At 31.8% G+C, this 20,722-nt stretch overlaps 1 protein-coding gene across 1 annotated transcript in view; it reads right to left on the bottom strand.

Moving 5' to 3' along the window:
• LOC130656249 (pleckstrin homology domain-containing family H member 2-like) overlaps positions 1 to 20,462 on the bottom strand; it is a 31,868-nt gene extending 11,406 nt beyond the window's left edge. The window contains exons 1-20 of the mRNA XM_057459084.1: positions 20,447 to 20,462; positions 15,852 to 16,052; positions 15,211 to 15,273; positions 15,059 to 15,133; positions 14,835 to 14,918; positions 12,126 to 12,189; positions 8,921 to 9,309; positions 8,665 to 8,701; positions 8,362 to 8,459; positions 7,765 to 7,989; positions 7,425 to 7,535; positions 7,183 to 7,269; positions 6,480 to 6,549; positions 4,359 to 4,447; positions 3,836 to 3,916; positions 3,578 to 3,751; positions 2,587 to 2,695; positions 2,001 to 2,113; positions 561 to 737; positions 195 to 388 (exon numbers count right to left, since the gene is read on the bottom strand). Coding sequence (XP_057315067.1) covers positions 195 to 388; positions 561 to 737; positions 2,001 to 2,113; positions 2,587 to 2,695; positions 3,578 to 3,751; positions 3,836 to 3,916; positions 4,359 to 4,447; positions 6,480 to 6,549; positions 7,183 to 7,269; positions 7,425 to 7,535; positions 7,765 to 7,989; positions 8,362 to 8,459; positions 8,665 to 8,701; positions 8,921 to 9,309; positions 12,126 to 12,189; positions 14,835 to 14,918; positions 15,059 to 15,133; positions 15,211 to 15,273; positions 15,852 to 16,007 — 2,396 coding nt within the window. The 5' untranslated portion in view covers positions 16,008 to 16,052; positions 20,447 to 20,462. The remainder of the gene's footprint in view (positions 1 to 194; positions 389 to 560; positions 738 to 2,000; positions 2,114 to 2,586; positions 2,696 to 3,577; positions 3,752 to 3,835; positions 3,917 to 4,358; positions 4,448 to 6,479; positions 6,550 to 7,182; positions 7,270 to 7,424; positions 7,536 to 7,764; positions 7,990 to 8,361; positions 8,460 to 8,664; positions 8,702 to 8,920; positions 9,310 to 12,125; positions 12,190 to 14,834; positions 14,919 to 15,058; positions 15,134 to 15,210; positions 15,274 to 15,851; positions 16,053 to 20,446) is intronic.
• Positions 20,463 to 20,722: the final 260 nt, after the last annotated feature.

Raw genomic sequence — 20,722 nt, 5'->3', positions numbered from 1 at the left:
TTAGTGTGACTGAACTTGTTTAAATACAGTGTTTTTCATCCATTGTTACTTTAACAAGCTATGATACAAAAAATTTGATTTCAAGACAAACGCCCACCACTACCCTCTCTAAATTATACACTCCTTTAAATATTTCATTTTAAGCTTAAAGTGTTAAATCCAAGCATTCCTAGTATTTATCAATAAATTCAAACCTTTCGCTTGCATTCCTGTGTAAATGAGCTTTCAACAGCCACAAGATCTTCAACTTCGGCAAAAAGATGCTTGTGCATAGCGCAATTAATTGCCAACACTGCATGTAAACAAACGCACTGACTGGCTGTTGATCGATCGTACCTAATTGTGATTGGCGAGGATCTGCTACCCAATCATTAGACATCATGTAGTTCTATAAAGTTAATATTTTATTATGCTTTTGCTACAAAAAAAAAAAAAAAAAACACGTGTTGCATCCTACGTGAACAAGAAAATGTCAACATTTTTCAACTGTGAACAATGTACAACAAGAATTTTACATTATTTCTTCATTTAGGCTTGCGGTTCACAACACATATACTTACCGATCCAGCTGTATTAGGTTTCGAGCGATATTTTGAAGTTTGTTTGATTAGTTGACAATATATCTCTGTTTGAAGCTCTGGATAAGTGAGACAAACTTGTACGATATCTTGGGACAGCGAGATATGATAATCAATAGCAGTTTCGTTTATTGGAGTATTTGAAAATAGCTGTATGCTCTAAATTAAAATAACAGTCTTTTGTAAACATTTTGTTTAATTAAAGTCGTTTTGTCTTTGCTGGTTAGAGCAATCTGTTGAAAATTAGACTGGAATGATTTTACAGCACATTTAAAACTTGAATTATAAGATCAACCGTTAGAGTCAACGTAAGGTGTGATCGAATGTTATATGGCGCCGCAGAAACAAGGCCTGTGTCGCAGGGACATGCTCACATCAAATGTTTGGGCATTCTCATATTTCAGATGTCCTTACTTGATCAAGTCATATTATTAGTTTCGCCGTAATTTTATTGCACTCTTATTAAGAAGTGAGGTGAACAGGTTAAAATATTAATTAATAACTTCAATATCCACGATCCAAGATTAAAAAGTTTTTGAAAGTACAATAGAGCCCTGCGAAATAGGACTCTGGGTAAATGGAATAAATTCTTTCTGCTTAAATTTCCACAAAACTGGTTAACTGAGAATCTGGACCGTCTCTAGTAGGACTGTAGTTATAACATATATTTTGTGAAGAAAATTAATAGGTAGTTGTCACATTATACTTTTTAAAGTATAGTGTATTTGTGTAATGTAACCTGGTCCTGTTAAAAATGTTTTTTCGAAAAAGAGAGTATTCTGTTGTTTATTACTAACAAAACCGTAAAGATTTTTTTAAAGTTTTTCATTCAGTACATCCTCTGCTACGCGTGACAGGTTCACCCACCCAATGCAAAATACCTTGTATCCATCACATAGTTTTAAATGTTATCAAGAGACTAGTTCAAAGTCAAATATGCAAAGGAATTTGACACAGACAAACAGACAGACAGACAAACAGATAGACAGACAGACAGACAGACAGACAGACAGACAGACAGACAGACAGACAGACAGACAGACAGACAGACAGACAGACAGACAGACAGACAGACAGACAGACAGACAGACAGACAGACAGACAGACAGACAGATAGACAGACAGACAGGCAGACAGACAGATAGACAGACAGGGAGACAGACAGCTAATGAGACGTAATAACATCCTCCTTGGAAGCATTACACACATGCTAAGCGTATAAATATATAATATGATCTATGTTAAATAGCCACAATCACAGCTTCATAACTATATAGCTTAACACAAAATAAAATTTATCCACCAACTTTAGAGACAAACAGACCATCATATACAACACTCCCATAATAATGCAATTGGGAGTTGATCAAAAAAACAAACTGAAAAAAAAGAAAGAAAAAGTACTGTGAAACAAGACTTTACCTTCCACAAATTAATTGCTTCCTTCTCTAATTCTGTTGTCCGCAAGCTTGTTAAACTTTCTTTTAGCAACTGCTTAGAGTGAATCATCATCTTGTTACGCCAGTATCTGCTACCTGTTATAAGATATTGGTTTGTTAGAAGTCTAGCTTTCAAATCAATTTTCATCCTTTACTCTTTTTACAGTAGAAAATACTGATGGTTTACTTCTGATGTTATTTCTTTACTACGACCAGTGAAGAATAAGAAAAATTATTTCAAAAGCCTCTTCAAACCATCTTTAAATTAAAGAAAAATCAAGTCGAATATATGTCGGTAAATTTAGTCAAAATCAAAAAAACAATGAAGAAGGTTTTACAAATCAGCATTTCCTAGGGCGCATTGATCAAATCTTACAAAAGTTCAAAAAGGATGACTTTACTAATAAAACACATCTTTCCCAATAAAAAAGCTTTTGTTGCTACATTAAAAAACAGGTTTGTTCTCTAAACAAGTTTCATTCCCTTTAGCAAATACCTTACAACATGCAACAAAATAGGGCTACATTCTTCTAGCCGACTAAGAAAATTGTAAAATGTAAACATCATACCAGGATCTCCATCTATGTTCATAAGTTTTGTAACTAGTGTTTCAAAATCTGTTTCATTATTCTCATCATTCCCAGAGCACATTTGTTGTAATTGATGTAGCCATAACTCCTACAAGTAAAAAACACCGATTTTATTAAGCTTATTCGGTCCAGGGTCCCGAAGGCTTTTTCAAAATAAATTAAATTCAGCTTGGTTATACTAGGTCATGAAAGGAACAAAATGGCAAGAAAATTTTTTTGTTTATGTTAGCACCTTTTCTGTGACGTTATCAGGAGTTTGAAATTTATGTAAAATAACATTTTCTGCTTTAAATTCAATTACTTCAGTTTTGGGACGAATTTTAAAATTTTATTTAAAGTTTCTCGCAGCTAAATAAAAGTTATTTAACATATTTTATAGTTTTTACATATTGCGCATAAAAACCTTAAAAATTGTCACCAAATCCTATTTTTCAACTTTTTAGATTAATCATGTGTCCAATATTTGCAGAATATTTTCCCTTGAAAAAGTTATGTTGTAAGTTCAAGTTCTAAGGATAATTAAACAAAAGTTACTATATTTTTCAGATAATCAGGATTTCATATACATTTACGGGGGTAGTTTTGAGAATCGGCCAATATTTGAGGGTCTGAGAGGAGAGCCGCAATAATTTAGTACGCATATAAACTCAGTAAGTATCATAACCATGTACCATTGCGAAAAAGTATTATAAAAACACACGTCTACCCAACCCGCGGAGTGAATAGGGTTATAATCGATTTGATAAAAACCTTGCAGCTATGATAGTTATGGCAAGATCAATACCATCTCTGACATGTATTAATGTAAACGTGTAAACACAGCCTTTCTAATTCAAATATGTTTTTTTACAAAAAATTACCAAATTACTGTGATAAGTGTCTGTTTTGACACGCAATTACTGAATATCGACGTAAATTAGAGAGGTTAAATTTAAGTTATGTTACACAAATTTTTTGTTATAACACCTACCATATCAGATCTGCTGGAAACAACAAAATATGTTGGATGGCTGTCTTTTAAGCATTGAATCATTAAACGACATGTTCCATCAGTGTCCACATTTTCAGCATCGGACTGAGCTATTTCTTTTTCCACTGGACTTACACTGATAATTTCTCGCAAACTTATAGCACCAATCGGTCCCTAAGTACGTAATGGAAAACGTGAAAAAAACATAATAGAACAACATCGCTTTGTGTGTTCTTTAAAATAAAATTGCAATTGTACCTGTTCAAATTCGTTTTTATAAAAGAGAATTGATTTTTCTTTTAACACTGCCCAGCAATGTTTGGATATGCCACATTTAGCCTAAATTTGAAAAGAATATTGAGATATTTAGGGCATGACAATCAAATTAAAAACAATTAATGCAATCTTAAGATATTTACAAATTTAGGCTGGCATGCTAACACAATGTTTCAGTGTGTCACCACTCTCAGGATTCCAATAATAGAGCAGCAGGAAAAGTTGGGTGGGGTGTGTGTGTGTGAATAATTTTAGAAATACAAATAGTAGCTGGGTTCAAACATAACATAATATTTACAAAAGCAATAGTGAGAAACTGTTATAACACAAGATGATAAGCATTCAGTACATCAATTTACTACTTTATTAATGATAACCAAACATCGGAGACTCAAGAGTACCCATTTAAGAAAAACATTACAATGTTACTATATTATTTCTAAAATATGACTCAGGAAAATATAAATTATATACACCCACAAAGAATTAAATTATATATTCATACCTTGGTTACCCAACCAGAAAATACAGTTTTTTCTCCTGCTCTGGACATAAGTCGAGCTCCTCCAAATCGCCGGAGAGCATTTCGCAGAACTAGAGAACATAATGGATAGTTAGAAGGGCGATATATTGTTAAAAAAAATTATAAATAAATAAATTATTAGAAAAAAGAATCTACACATCAAGCGAAACTTTGATGAACCTGGATTTAAAACATCAGAACTGTTTTGACTCATTATTGGACTAAGAAAAAAATTCTTAAAAAATTGACTTCGTCACATTTGAGGGTCAATTGTTCTTGACCTTTGTGCAAAACATTAGAATAAACTAATGATCCAATCCCGAGAAATGTCGTAAAAAACGTCTATTTTGGACCATTTTGGCTCATTTTGCACATAAATTTGCTATTTTTAGGCAATAAGATTTTTTCCCTGGAAACAAACTTCGTCACATTTGAGGATCTACAGAACCTCACCTGTACCAGGTAGGTCCAATAAAAAGATTAAAAAAAAAGACTTGTCTGTAGGTTATAATAAACATATGCAGGGTAGAAAAAATCCAGAAAAAAGGCACTATGCGTTTTATTTTAAAATCTAAAAAGAAGATTGGAACTCTACTTCTTTGCAAAAAATAAAACTTTAACATGCTCAAATTTACAAATTTTTTATTTTGTTTTGTTGCTTAAAATATATTCATCCTGTTTTTTTTAAATAAGTTTACATTTTAGTGGTCACACGCAAATATCAAAAACAAGCATAAACAATAAAACAATGAAATTTTTAATATTAAGGCCTGTTGCCTGGCAGCAAAATTTTAAGAAATCAAATAAAATTAGTAAATTATCATCTGTTGTAAGATTATAGTTCAAAAAAAAAATACTTTTAATAAAAAGTGAAAACATATTTTTAGCTAATTTTAAAACCAGATTTTTGCTGCATGTTAGAGCAAATGAAATTTGTAGATAATTACCTGCACTTATACTTCAGGTCATTAACTGAAAAAGCTATGTAGTGTTATGTACACACCTCTTATAATAATACATAGAGTGTGTCTGTGTGTCTGTAACAGGCAAAGTGGATGTCTTCATTTTTCTTTGATATTGCCGAAAGGTGTATGTCTAATATGTTAAATTTTCTGACGTTACGGCGAGACGTCAATTCTACTACTTCACGAACTTATATATCTTATATTAAATTAATGAAGCCATTACAATGCACCTAAAAGTTTGAGGCCAAATAACTTGGAGACGAGGTGTTGACGTCAATCTTTTTTCACCGCGTGTGTAAGGGACCACCTGGGACCAATTTGGGTAAGTTTTCAAAACCTGGATTCCCGAATCCGTTTCGGAATGAACGGGTTGATGACATCATCAAAAAACCTTCATACCCTAATATATCTGCAACCGTTTGTCAAAAGAACACGATGCTATACATTCTCTTGATCAGCGCTTCAAGATCTATACAATGAAGGCAACAGGTATAAAAATTTCTAACAAAATTTTTTAAGGTTTTGACGGGCATTGCTGACGTCAGCAAAGTTTTTAAACCCTTATATCTCATAAACCGCTCATCAAAAGCACATGATCATATACATTTTCTTTATCAGCAGTTTAAGCCCTACACAATAGAAGCAACGTGAAAACAAGGTGCTAATTTTTTTCTTGTGGATGGATTGCTGACGTCATCAAAATTCATATGACGCTTCCTTTTCATAATTATCCTGCCTCAGTTGATTTTTCCATGTGCCATATCGACTGGTCTATATAATAATTCAGAGGTTCTGTCTGTTACTTTTGCAAAGTGGATAAAATTTCTTTGATAAAGTCTGTAAAACATATAAATTTGTTCTGTAAATTAGCAAACTTTGACGTTAGAGCAATATTGACGTCAAAGGAAAGTATACTAAGATTACTGAAGCCATTGCATTGCACTTTTAAATTTAAGGCTAAATAACTTGGAAACGGGTCATTTCCTGTGTGGGTAACTATAAACTACCTGGGACCAATTTGGGTAAGTTTCCAAACCTGGGTCACCTGGGTTTATTTATAAATACTGCATGAATAGGACATGCACAACGACACGTACAAGCTATACGTTAAAAAATATTTTTCATCATAGCCTAATACCTCTCATCCAGTCATCAATTTCTTCTTTACTATCAGCTGTCAGGTAGTATATCCGTTCGGGTGTGGTTACCTATATTTAACAAAATTAGCAATGTTATGAGAAATAAGGTATAATGTAACTATTTAAATTACCTTACCCTGCTTAAACTGTACCCACAACAAAACAACAACAAAAATATGTGCATTGCATACTAAATTGAATAATTATGAGGACTGTTTTATAATTTTAAAAACATATATACTGAAAATCCTACAAAGCTTTTAGTAGCAACACTTACATCCCCGGGTAACTAAGATTGTCAAAATTAAAAAATTATTTCATACAAATATAATTACACCTATTAACACGAAGTAAATGCACAAGAAAATACTAATGAATGTTTAAAAAGAGGATAAAGAAAAATCCCTAAAACTGTTATAAAAGTAAGATTCATGTAATTCCATGTCCAAAAAAAAAGATTCTTATGTCCTTTTGCTCATTTAAGGAAGGCCTTTGTGATTTATTATAAAATGCATAAGTATTTCATGTTTGATGACTGTTTTTTTGGAAATCTAAACATGGTTTGTCTGGCGTTTATCTATCATGCCTTGTAGAAAAGAATGTAACTAAACTTCACATTAAAAAATATATTGTAACTAGATGTTCAATAAAACGTGCTTCTGATCAATGCATACCCATCACAAGCAAATGTAAATAACATACTTCGAAAGTAAGTGGTTGTTCTGATCTGGTCAGTTGAGTGACTTGCTTTATGTCTATCCAACCCAATGGCTTTCGATACATATCACCCTATACATTTGAAAACACAGGAATAAACGATGTAAATCATTGACACAGCAGTAAAAAAAAGCAGTAAACTGTTGTAAAAGTGATTCAAAAGCAAAAAAAATGAAGTTATACAATGGGATGTTGCTTAAGTGAGATGTCTCATAACTGAAGCTTACCCTAGCTTTAAAGTAGCTAAGTTTTCCATCAATCAATGTAAACCATCTTTTCTTCCAATTTTTGACGCGTCCACCAAGTTTTGTAAGCCAGCCAGCTTTGGCAAGTGTTTCCTGCAAATAATAATTAATTATGAAAACTTAATAATACATAGGATTAGTTTAGGAGGTTACAAAATAAAAATACATAAGGTTGCAATGATGAAAATTATTTGAAAGGTATTTTTAAATTTTTTAAGGGTCTTTTTGTTCTCAATCCATTCGCATCTAAAGATTTTTAGATTAATACTGCCACATGACAGCATTTACAATGGCAAAAACAACATCAGAAAAAGAGCCACACCTCTCTCATATTTTGTTCTGTGAAGGAAGCACATGTACGGAGTTGTGGTCTTTGTGGTTCTGGTGAGGAGTCTGCAGATCGTGCTGGTTTTTCTTTTACAGAACGTTCTGTTGCTATAACCTTTCTTATTGGTAAATTATTTGCTGTGCGTTGATCCTGGTCGGCATCAATTTCAGAATCTGATGTATCACCTGTAAAAGGTTGTTTCCTTATTTGTGATGCTTTCTAAAACAGGAAGGAAAAGAAAATAGACATTTAAACTAATTTCCATATTATTATATTTATAATCAAATTTGGCTACTGTTTCAACACTTGAACTCATAAATCCAAAGCAGTGCTACAACATACATTATCTGGATGGCAGGTTTATGTAAGTGAAGATTTATCATTGCATTTAAGTGTACCAATTTTCTACTAAGAATGGCTTGAAACATTTAAACTTAATTTAAACAACTCAAGGTGCTTAGAATTGTGTGCATTTTGATAGATAATGTTTGAGTAAACATAGTATCAAAGTGGTGAAAAGTAAAATTAAACTTTAAAAAAGTAATTCGCTAATCAACCAATACCAAAATGCAGGTTATCTGTTGTGCCTACCCCTTCCAGCAGCGAAAAGACAGGAACAGAATCTCTTTTGTTAAATTCACCGCCATTTGCCATTTCTTGTAGTGTGAAATAAATAGGTGACATGGGTTCTAAAATGGAAAAATAGAATAGAGCCTTTTCATGTTAAGGGTGGAATGTTTCACACTAAACTGACCAAGCAAAAGTATAGTTCTATAAACAAAATTTATAAAAACAGTGTTAGTAAAAATGGTAGGTTTTAGAAGGTACTTATTAGATAGAGAATAATTTGCAGAAACCAATCCAAAAAAGAAATCACCGCAAGAACTATTATACCTTTATAATTTCCTCCCAGTAAACTTGCAGATGTTTCCTAAAAATAACAGGTCTAATTGAGAGCTACCTCCTATTAGTTACAAATCTTTATGCAAATTTTCAAACATGGAGTACAAAATCAGTTAAACTGTAGCCTCTTTTATGGTTTTTCTGACTGCACTATGTAAGTTGATAGTGTACTAGGTTTAAGCTTTGAATTTCAAAATTGTGCAAGTAACAAACAAAATACCTTCTAAAAAAATAAAAAAAATCATACTTCATCCAGTGACATTTTTAACACTTCTTCATTAAGTGATTGCATAGAACTTCCAGCCCCTTCCTCTTTTAAATCAAACATTTGTTTCAAAAATGAAGGACTACTTGGACGAAATGATGTGGTAGGTTTTGATTTGCTAGAATTCAGAAAACGGCTTTCTTCCCTTATAGACGCCCTGCGGGGTGGTATGACTGGAGGTTCAGTTTTCGGTTTTGCATGTGCACCTGACGAAGTAGAAGATCCGGAACCTTGTTTTTTAATCAAGTACGAGCTAATAGATTCATATGAGGCTTGCTGCTCTTTTAAGTCATCTAGAAGCTCCCCAAATACCTCCTCATAATAATGCGAAGCATGTGACCCAAAAGAAAAATCCGAAGCTCTTTTGGATTCTAAATTGAAAAGAAAGAAATTGTGAAAAAATGGTAGTAACAGAATATCCCATTTAAAGGTAGTGGCAGTTTCAAGTTTTTTTTTTTTAACATGACTTGATTCGACCTAAATAATAGGCTACTTCTGTGTCCTTCTGTCTGTCTGTGACAATTGCAAAGAGGGTGTTTTTATGTTTCATTTGTTTGCTGAGAAATCAGTTCACGTTAAAGGAGCTACGAACCAGGTAAAATGCTCACATTCCGTATATCCCGCGCACATATTAAAAAACCGGCAAACGCGTTTTGCGCAATGAACAGACCAGTGTACTTTGCTCGCTGGTCCAATATTTTTTTTCGAAAAGTATATTACAAAGAAATATTTCAGCAAGACTCATTCTGGATGAAAACATGACCAAAGCTGGAGAAGATAAAAATTCTAGATATATCTATATGTTCTAGTCTGTAAATTACATACATGCCGGAGAAATAGCCATTTTTGTTTTTCACCGCCATCAGCTCGACTTTCGTGTAAGTCACTAAAGTCAAAAACCAACAGCCGTTGCGTAGCCCCTTTAATACATTAGTTTAATGTGGACAGCCGTAATTATGATTAGTGAAGCCATTGCCTGGCAATTTTAAGACTAAATAACTTAAAAACGGATGGATATAACTGACATCATATCCTGGGTGGGTAACTAAGGATCACCAGGGACCAATGAGATCAATGTTCTAAAGCTAGCTTAGCCATTTCAATACTGATGGGTTGATGATGTCATAAAAATCTAAAAAACCCAATAAAATTTTCTCAAACATACAAACCTATACATTTTATTGATCAGCATATCAAGCTCACCACATAAAGGGCATCAGGTTAAATAATTTGTAAAAACAATTTTTTATCTTCTTGACAGCAAAATTTTCAAACACGTATATCTCCTCAAATGCTCATTGAAAGCATATAATCATATTATTTTGATTTTAGCAATAGATTCGATGTGTTAATGTTTTTTATAAAAACTTTGTAGACTGCTGACATCTTAAATGTCCTATCTTTTAAATTTTAATCCTTAGTGGATCTCCACAGGCCTTAACATCTAGTCTATTGTAATAATACAATGATCATGTCTGTGTGTCTGCCTGTAACATTCAAAGTAGATTTCCCTAACTTCCTTTGAAGTAGCTGAAAAAATGACTGATCTGTTGATAATTGTTTGATGTCATCATCAGGTAATATCCACTTTTCATGCTTGCATTGGTTGTACAGATTACATCAATGACCTTCTTATAATCTGATATAGACTGGTGCAGTTTTAAACTCAATTTCCTTTGAATCAAGTTTGACCTTATTACCTCCTGTTAATTTTTTCTCAGTCTACCTCTGGGTTTTGCAACAGTAACTAATCTGTAATGCTACAATACTTAGCCTGCTTCTTAGGTCATATAAAAATTTTTTGTCTTTCAAATTAGTGTTACACATCCTCCTAACCATTCTCATATCATTTCTTTTTAGGTGGTAAAAATGTACTGTTTCACTGTCAATGTTATACAGGCCTTATACAACCTACATTAATGGACAAGATTCTGCTAGTTAACAAAAGAAGTAACTCTCTAAACTTTTTTAAAGCAAAACCTATCCTGCAAGTAAGACTTCTTCCAACAACACAATTCCTCAACTATATCTAACAAGCACTGCTGTACATCATTAAAGCTGGAAAAAACTTTGTTGTCTATAATCTAAGATGCTACATATGTCAGCTCTTAACTTTCCTGCAATACCACAGCCCTTCTTATGTACTCAATGCTTTAAAGTTTAACAAAAAATGAGTTACTATTAATCCTTTTCTGCAAATGTAACTTTACAAGCAAAGGGTGAAAATTGGCTCTAATGCTAGTAATCAGGACTATAAACTTTGTTGCATTCTCTTTCACTTTCTCAAACTTTTCTGCTACATGAGAACAAAAACATTCTCATACAGTATTTCCCATGGACAACTGTTCTGCATTGAATGTTTTGAAACTTTTAATTGCATTGCACTTATAACTTTGAGGGAAAATAACTTGGAAGCAAGCAAAAACATGGGTAACAGGGTGGGGGCGAAGGCCTGAAATTAAGTTCTGCACAATACAGCCAGCAAATAAAAGAACTTTCCGGAATTCTTATTTGTATATGAACTGGCTGATGACATCATTAAAAATGGTTTACAAAAAGCATATGATCATTACATTACTTTAAGCAGCATTTTAAGCTCTGGGTAGAGATAGGCTCAAAAGGAGCATGGTCAAAAACTTGAGGGTTTTTATATGGACAGATCATTCATTTGGAAAAAAATAATTGTTATAAAAAAATAAAATGCTCTTAGTACTACACAGAAAGCACAAGGGTCTTTTACTGACATCAAAATCTATAAAGCCTGACAATATGGTTATAATTGTTTGCCTTCCCAATCAAGTGCAGCCTCTTAAACAATCATATTTAAAAAGATATCTTTCATTGGATCTAATTGGTCAAACAAGAATTAAGGTAGAACAAACCACACATTGTAATCTAATTTAAATCAATGCAGTGGTGAAAAAAAGAGCACTATAATTTGTCGCTTATTTTCTTGTTTTTATTTTAGATCTCATTTCAAAAGCTAAAACAAGTAAACCACTTATTGGTTTATTGTTATTTACTATGAGTGATAGGCAAAGTGGATGTACAATAGCAAATGCAGTGGCAGCAGCATTGAAAGGGGTAAATGATATAAAAATATTACTGTAAAGGAGAATAAACTATTTTTCCAGAAGAAATTGTTATTTTGAAGGGAGAGTGTTAGACAAACTGTAACAGAACTAACCTCTATCACACTTTTTTTGAAGCTCGTCTCGTTCTACTTTAACTTTTTCCAACTCCCGGAAGAGCTAAATGCACAAAAAATTGATCGATATTTAATAATAATACAGCAGAACACACAGCTTATGGTTTACAAAAACTGAACTTTTGGTGCTTTGAAACAATGCTACAGTTCCTAAGAAGTGCTGTTAACTTACAGTATTTTTCATCAGTGTTTTGACCACTGCTTGTTACATATACAAACATTTTCACAAACAAACAAAATGAGAATATTAACTTTTTCAACACTAACAGGAATTGATATTTCAAAAACTAAAAAGTAACAAAACCTTGAATTGTGATTACAGTCCTGATCGCGAGTAACTTTACACGAGTATACGAGCACGGGTACATTAAATGCAGAGTAAAGTGTAAGACGAGTATGAGTAATCGGCGAGTATACTACTCCATGGCCTTGAGTATAGCCTCCTGCGCATGCGAGCACAGTAAGTGAATGATTTGTGAGTACGTGTGCAAGTATAAGATAAAAACCGGAATTCGTCGTAGCGTAATTTTTATCGATAGCTCACATTTGTCTGCTACCTTACACATTGTGAAAACTTTTACTTTGTATTCGCGTCATAAGAAATAACATTTTATTTTACATAATTTTTTTTATGTTGCAACAAATTCTCTTTAGTTTACAAAAAATGTATACATTGCTGTAATGGCTTTTTATAACTTTGAATTTATATAGTTAATTTCTCACCAACGAGGAAACCCTTTGCTATTTACATCTGTTATCTAAATGCTTTCTTCTCCTAGCTAAATGTTTTGTTGCTACATTCAAACATTATTCCTTTTTCTTCACAAGCATGAATTAAACAATGAACTTTGGAGACTAAATTAAGCCAATCGCATTTAATTTATTGTTTTGTAAGTAACCAAAAGTAAAAACGTGCCTAGCAGGGAAATCTTGTATCCAGTGAGAATGATGTGCACCCTTTTTGAGTGAATTCCCTAATTACTTCAAAATGGGTTGTCATAAATTATAAGTAGCTTTCAAGTCTATCGTGTAGCTATCAGCATTTCGCCATTTTGAAAGTTTAAAGGAGCATTTCAGCACTAAATTTCAGCACTAAATTTTGTTTCTATGAAGCTTAGATTAGATTAGATTGCTTTATTTATAGTCGATAATGTACAAAAGATTTAGAATATACTAATAAAATATACTAATAAAAAAACTAATAATATATAATAATAAAATACTATTTCTCTAGTAGAATCAATCCGGAAGCTTTTTGGCTGAAAAACATGAAAGACTCTACTGGAGAAGATGGTTAGTCTATTAAGACTAATTAAAATCGACTGTTTAAACGAAAAATTAAATAATTCCTAAATTAATTATGTATTCTGCACAGATCCAACATTTGCATTGGAAAGAAGAAAATTCGCCCATAACTCTACAGAATTTAACCAAAGACTCTGTAGATTTGATTTCATCAGGAAGAGAATTCCATAATTGGGAGGCTATATATCCAAATGTTTGCAGCCCATATTTTGAAGATTTTATTCTAGGTCTAACTAAAGCACTTGATGACCTTAAATTATATCCAGTATCATTTCTAAACTGAAACACACCTTCCATGTAGGAAGGATTCAATTTCCATTTCGTCTTGTAGACCTCTTTTAGTAATTGTCTACAATGTTGCATATGAATTCTTTTCGTAGAAGAAATGGATTCCACTTTAGACTGAGACCTTGCCCTTTTTAAAACTCTATCCACCTTTGAAATAGATTTCCTGCTATTAAATCCCCAGACTAAAGGACAATAATTGAACTCAGATGCTATGAATGTTGCATATAATAAACTTTTCTGTTTATTATCAACAATCCAGGAAATTCTCTTCAGGGCATTAGATTTACAGCTAGCTCTTTTGCACAGTGTGTTTATATGATCTGCAAAAGTAAGTTGACTGTCAAATTTAATACCAAGAGGCTTTACACATTTGGATGCAGATAAAATTGCTCCATTTAAATTTAAATGCCGGATTTGTGGACTTTCTGGCTTTCCGAATATTATAAAATCGCAGCTTTATGTTCTTATATGAAAAATATTATATTAAAAAATAACGTGTATCAAGAATATGAGTCTTAGTTAAAATGCATAAAAATAAACAAAATAATGAATTATTACAGATCGTCTGTAACAATGATGTATAAAAACATGAAAAGTCTCTACCACTTTTCATGTTTTTATAATTTTATTATCCATTCTCATCTTACCAATCATAGTGTGCATAATAAAATAAGCGGCAGTAATGGGGAGGACAAAGTTTCACGTGTCTTATTAATTGTATTTTTAATTTTCTTCACATATTTTGTGGGCACCTGTTGTTTGAAAGTAGCAAATATAAAAAAGAAAAGAAAGAATGAATATCATTCAAACTAAATTGTGACATTTTTTGCTGTTTTTTAACAGCATTTATCAATTTAGTCCTGGGCACTAGCTTGTGAAATACATGTCAATAACTTGTAAACATGATACCTGCTATATTGTTCCATTACCAGAAGCAAATCATTTCAATATTCTCAATGTGATTGCAAAGATATAAATAGATTAGAATAACATTTAACACAAAAGAAAAATTTATCTCCAGAATTGTTTAATACTCGTGTATAGTTACTCGCGATCGGTACTGTAGGTAGACAAGTTTTAAGATAAGTAGTATACCTCAGTGAACTTCACTTGCACCCATTCTTTAATTTTCCCCATTTTTTCTTCGTCTAGCAACATGAAATTGTTCCTTTCTTCTCTCTATTATTAAGGAAAGATTATGAACAAATACCACCAACCATCAGTTGAATCATTTAATGGTTGTATAAACAAAAAATAAATAAAAAAGTAAAATAATAAAACAAAATAAGATTTCAAAACCATTAAAAAGGTAATGTTACCAATCTTGCAATTTTTTCTCGCAAGGCATTAATTGCTTCATCTTTATCCTGACATGCGATTTCTAGTTTCTCCAACTAAATAGAAAACCATATTCTCCAAATTTATACAGTATGTATCACACAAAACTTAAGATTTTGTTATTAACACATACCCTTTCTAACGTTTCATCTCTCTTCTGCTCTGCAGCTGTTACTCTTGCCTCATATTCTGTCATCTAAACATGAAACAAGTCATTTTTTGTTGACAATGAAAACGTCACAAGATTGGTCTACATAATTTAATTCTTTAATTTTTCATTGCAGATAGGTGTAAGAAGATACATTAATACTGTCAATTATATTAAGAGTTGGTGCATCATCAACTGTACCTTTTAGTTCAAATGTTTTTACTAGTTTATTCAACATTTGCATAAAACTTATATAATATAAAATTAAATATAAAACTTATATTTAATCAAGGCTGAATTAGAAATATAAAGTAGATTCATAAAAATTTTATGACTGTAGAGAAAAAAATCTCTTTGCACAGGTGAAAGGTTATTTTGTTACAACAACCATTGTAGAAATAGGCGATCCAAAGGATTGATCAATAAATGGGATTTACAAATTTAACATTTTCATTGTAGAATGATTCGCAAAGACGGCATTGGGATTTGCAAATTTTGAGCAGCTAATTTGAATTCTGTCAATGTTTGCATTATGTTTAATATAAACGGTCCTGTAAAGGAAGGAAATATTGTCACTTAAAAGATATCCCAAAAAAGAGAAAATAAAATTAGATTTCATAACTAACTTTTTGTGATAATAACTCTCTGACTTTTCCAGCCTGTCGACGAAATTTTGTCAACTGTCTATCTGCAAGTTCATACTTTTCTTTCCAAGTTAAATGAGAGTTAACATCTTCAGTGCCAGTGTCCATCTGATTCATTTTATCTTCATGAACTTCCATTTTTATATGCACCTTTTTCACCTATTTGTTGTTCTCTTATTTCATCTAATATTTAAAAAAGGTAACAAAATATTAGAGTTTAGTGGAGTAGATGCTTAATTATTTCCAAATGTTCTTATATACAGGATAGTCACTTGGAATTTATTTCAAACACTATGCAGGTGGTGAAAATGTGGTATTTGATTTCCATTGGCATATAGGTCTTATCCAATCCATTTCTTCACAAAACAGTATTGTTAACTAACTTTAGAATATAACCGCAAAACTAAAAAGCATAGCTAAGTTGCGATGTTATCCATTACTTATTTGTTTGTTGAGTTAGTTGGCTTCTTAAATATGTTTACTATCTGATATAAAATTTAAAAGGAATATATATAAATAATCCTAGAAATTTTAGAAACATTCATAGGTAGCACAGCTTTAGAAAGAGAAAGAGCATTGTTGCAAGCCATTAGTGCAAGGAGATTTTCGATGACCCACTCATTTCTGTTTGTTTTTAGGGAGATCTGTTAACTCTTTAATCCTTCCAGGCCATTTATACCTTATTCTCCTTCTTACACAATAAAATGTGAGTCACAGAAGTAATTTAAGTAAAACTTGATCCCTTTTATGCTCAATAATAAAAAAATAATGACATCATTGTTAAATCACATGACAAAAATTCATCTTGTTAACTTAAAAAAAATACTGCTTTTGTCAGACATACATCCAGAATTGTTTCTGCTTCAACCAATTGCTGACAGGTAATTCTTAATAATTATAAGGATGGTGGTATTCCATCACAAAGTTAATTATTTCCTCCATTGATCTGGCATTAGTTAAAAGATTTTTGGTACTCTTTGATTTTTGGTTTCTTGAGAACAGAAATTAAATGCGCTCAGCAACACACAAAATGACCATCTTCTGATGTGTTCCAATTGAACACAGGACAGCACAACTTTCGGTCCAATCTGTCAGCATTGTATACCATTTGTCAACCCTCCATCCTAACTAAAGGCTTTGGCGTTCAGCAATAAATCTGGACATAATCTTATTACAGTACTGTGAAAAGGTTTGTTAACATCGTGTTCGTGTAACGAGCGTGGTGCACACGAACCACGATAAAATCGTGGTCTTCGTGTATAACAAATATTCAAACATTCTATCGTAGCCACCACGCTAATATAATTATCTCCACGAAGGATCGTGTGACCCACGATCTTTTTCGTGAGCTCCACGATTTATATAGATTTAATTTTTTTTCTTTTCAAAAGCGTCGGTAATTTGTTTTATTGAGTTTAACGAACCGACACATTATTAAATGTTTTGTACGAAATGTTATTTTGTAAAGAAAAGTTAAATTTGTCTGACCATAATTTAATTTCAGTTTTTAAAACTTTAATAACGCCCGTCTCAAACACATCTCATTGTTTTGCCGATATTTTTTTGCCAAAAGAACTCTGTTCAAGAAAACGTTGAACCGAAAATATATGCAAAATATTTAACAGTCATTAAATTAAAGTAGATTTTAAAAGCGTATTTGGTCATCGAGTTTTTCTTTCTTTTATGTCTTATCTATTTTGCCGATGTATCTTTCTCTAATTTTGTCGGCGTCTTGAAGATAGTTCTAAGGTAAAACGCGTAAAAGACCCATCAAAACAAAAGGATGAATCTTCGAAAAATGAAAAGACGGTGAAGGGACTGAAAAAAAATGCAATGGTAAAAAAGCAACTTGTAAGTATTTTTTTAAGGCTTGTTTAATGTAGTAAAAAATTTGTGTTAGTTTTTCTATAATTTTTTCCTTTTTTTTTAAAGGCAGAAATGGTTACTGTTGGCCGTGTTCAAGAAGAAAATATTAAAAAAATTGACGGAGAAAATGGAAATGACACACCCGGCGAAGTGACAGAAAACGAATAAGAGATTATGTATTTGAGATGTACCCAAGCAACGCCAGTGAAGAAATCGATCAATGGAAAAAATGCAAGGATGCCATTAACGAGTTCGGAAGACGAATGAACAATTTAGTTTTTTAATATTATAACTACTATTGTATTTTATACGCTTTTTAAAAAAAAAATATATTCTTACAAAAATTGCACTTGACAATCTTTATAAACCTTCCAAGTCTGAAAACATCAAAACTTTGATTTCTTTAGCACCCTTCAACGCGAAGCAATTTATTTCTAATTTTATTGGTGCAGAAAATGCTTTAAAACTTCACATAATTAATAATTAATTATTCAATAACAGAAGCTACGTGAACTTTTTATGAACGTAAAATTAGACACATTATTTCTTAATAAAAATTAGTTTATAAGAACATGCTCAGCCTAAAATCTCGCGCAATATGAGTCTAAAATTCATGAAAGAAATATTATTTTCAAACATTTTTTTAATGATCAAAAGGTCATTTTTGTCTATTTTATTTGTACAGAAAATGCTTCGAAACTTCACATCATTAATAATTAATTATTCAATAACAGAAGCCACGTGGACTTTTTATGAACGTAAAACCTGATGCAGGTATTTTGTTGTTATAAAAAAATAGTTCATAAGAACGTGATCAGCAGTTCAATGCGACTTTATTTCTGAATCTATTATTTTACTTTTTACGAACAGATTTTTAATAGTATAATTTTAACAATCTATTTAAAAATTTTAATATTTTTGAAGAAAACAAATAAGGAAATTTAAGGCTGAGAAAGGGTTACGAAAAAACTCTTATAAAAAACTTTAAAAAAATCAACTCGCCCCCAGGGTTGAAGCCCTGGCGTGGAAAAAGAAAGTGTAAAAAAAATACTAACCTCGCTCTTTTAAAAAAAATGTATAATAACCAGAAATCGCCAGATAATAGTAGACCTGTTTCACCAAGTAATAAAGCGTTAGCGACAGTAAGGTATATATGTTTAAAAACCGTAAGAACAAGTATCTTGACTTTCATATTTTTTGAAGCGCAACCATGGGAAAAGAAGTGGATATTCTGCGTAAAAACTTCCGTATTGTTATAAGAACGTATAGTCGTATAAATTTTTTTTCATTTGACCTTAAAATTTAAATTCATGAAATAAAGTCGCTTGATTGTATATACCATGCTTGTGACGATGAGTAACACTAAAATGAAACAACCTTTATAACATTTATTTAGAACAGAGATGCGTTTTTAAAAAAAAATAGAAATAAGTTTGTGAAAGAATTATTTAAAATTTTACAGTTTTATTTAATACCCTATGGACGGCGCTTGATTCACGAAGGATTAAAATCTTTTATATAGCTAGCCTTATAACAACGAATTAAAACAAAAAAATGTTAATTTATTTTTTTGCAGTCGGTTTTTAATTTAATTGATAAACTAATACGGTCTTTGTTGTTTTACAATAGAAGTTATCTATCGTGGAAGCCACGATGTAATATTTAATTTTCGTTCGTGTAGTCCACGAAACATGATCGTGAGGTCCACGATTTTTAAAAAAATACGTATCGTGGGCTATCGTGGTTCGTGCGTAACATGAAATAAACACGAACCACGATGTTAACAAACCTTTTCACAGTACTGTAGGAAGAAATTAAATGTAATTATTAATTTTCAGGCTTTGTTTTCAAAGTTTAAATAATTTTTTTAACATTAAGTCCATTATTTTAAATTTATATACATTAGTAAGAAAAATAAAAAAGCTTTTGTCAACACTTTTCAAATGTGAGTCAAAACATACAATAATTAAAATTACTCTCCAGAATAAGAAATGTTTGAGCTATGACTCAACTTTCTATGTTAGCACCCTGTTTACAAACAGATCCACCAAGCGTTGATAGCTGGGCCCGCGTTTAAAGATGGGACAGAACATTAACACTGATCTTGGGAGGTGTCAGGTAAATATGTAGTGTTAGAGTCATATGAGTGCTAAAAATAGGGTTGGTCTGTTTGTGAATAAAAACTATAAAATTTTTTAAAAAAAAGGGTTAATCGGGTGGCTCTAACATCAAATATTTGTGAAGTCTGCCTTATCCATATTATCCTATCTAGAGTAAAGAACTTGTTTTAAAGCATATCAACTGTACTGTGGAAAATTTTGTGTGTTGATGAATATTCACAAGAAGAGTTTCTTAAATTTTTCTACCTTTATCCCTTATCCCTCTTACTTTATCCCTCTGATTTCAAGGCTTCCTTTTTAGCTAAAAAAATTAAAATATAACCACAGCTAGCTATCTAGCCAGCTGTACAGGAGGTACAAACCAAACAAACCAGCATTCTAGCTAGCTAGCTATGATATAGCACAGGCTAAGCTAGCTTAAGTTTTAGCTAGCCAGCTAGCTAGCTTAACAGCAAAAAAAGCCTAATTACAGAATAGGCTTGCATAGATAGCAAGCTAGAGAAAAAATAGATACCAAACCTTAGAAATTTCATGAATCTCTAAGCTTCTCTACGGCCGGGTTAAACACACTATTCATTTTTAAAAACTCACTTTACTCCTGCGCCCTGCCTAAATTTAATTTTTGATCTCTAGCCAAAATATTAAAAATACTTCTACCATGTTTGTTTATTGCTAATTGCCAAAAAATAATTAACGGACCAATAATTGTTTTGTCAGTTTAAAATTTGGGCCTATAATAAATTTCATGAAACATCTTTCTAGGAAATATTTAATTATATATCACTTATCCAGTATCTTAGTTATTTTTAAAACGTTCAAGTAATATAATAACTTTTTTAGGTTTAGGTCATGATAATTATGTCTTAT

This window comes from Hydractinia symbiolongicarpus, chromosome 9 (assembly GCF_029227915.1).
Source record: "Hydractinia symbiolongicarpus strain clone_291-10 chromosome 9, HSymV2.1, whole genome shotgun sequence".
NCBI classification, from domain to species: domain Eukaryota; kingdom Metazoa; phylum Cnidaria; class Hydrozoa; order Anthoathecata; family Hydractiniidae; genus Hydractinia; species Hydractinia symbiolongicarpus.
Note: the sequence above shows the minus strand (reverse complement) of the source record. Positions and strands in the feature narration are given on the sequence as shown.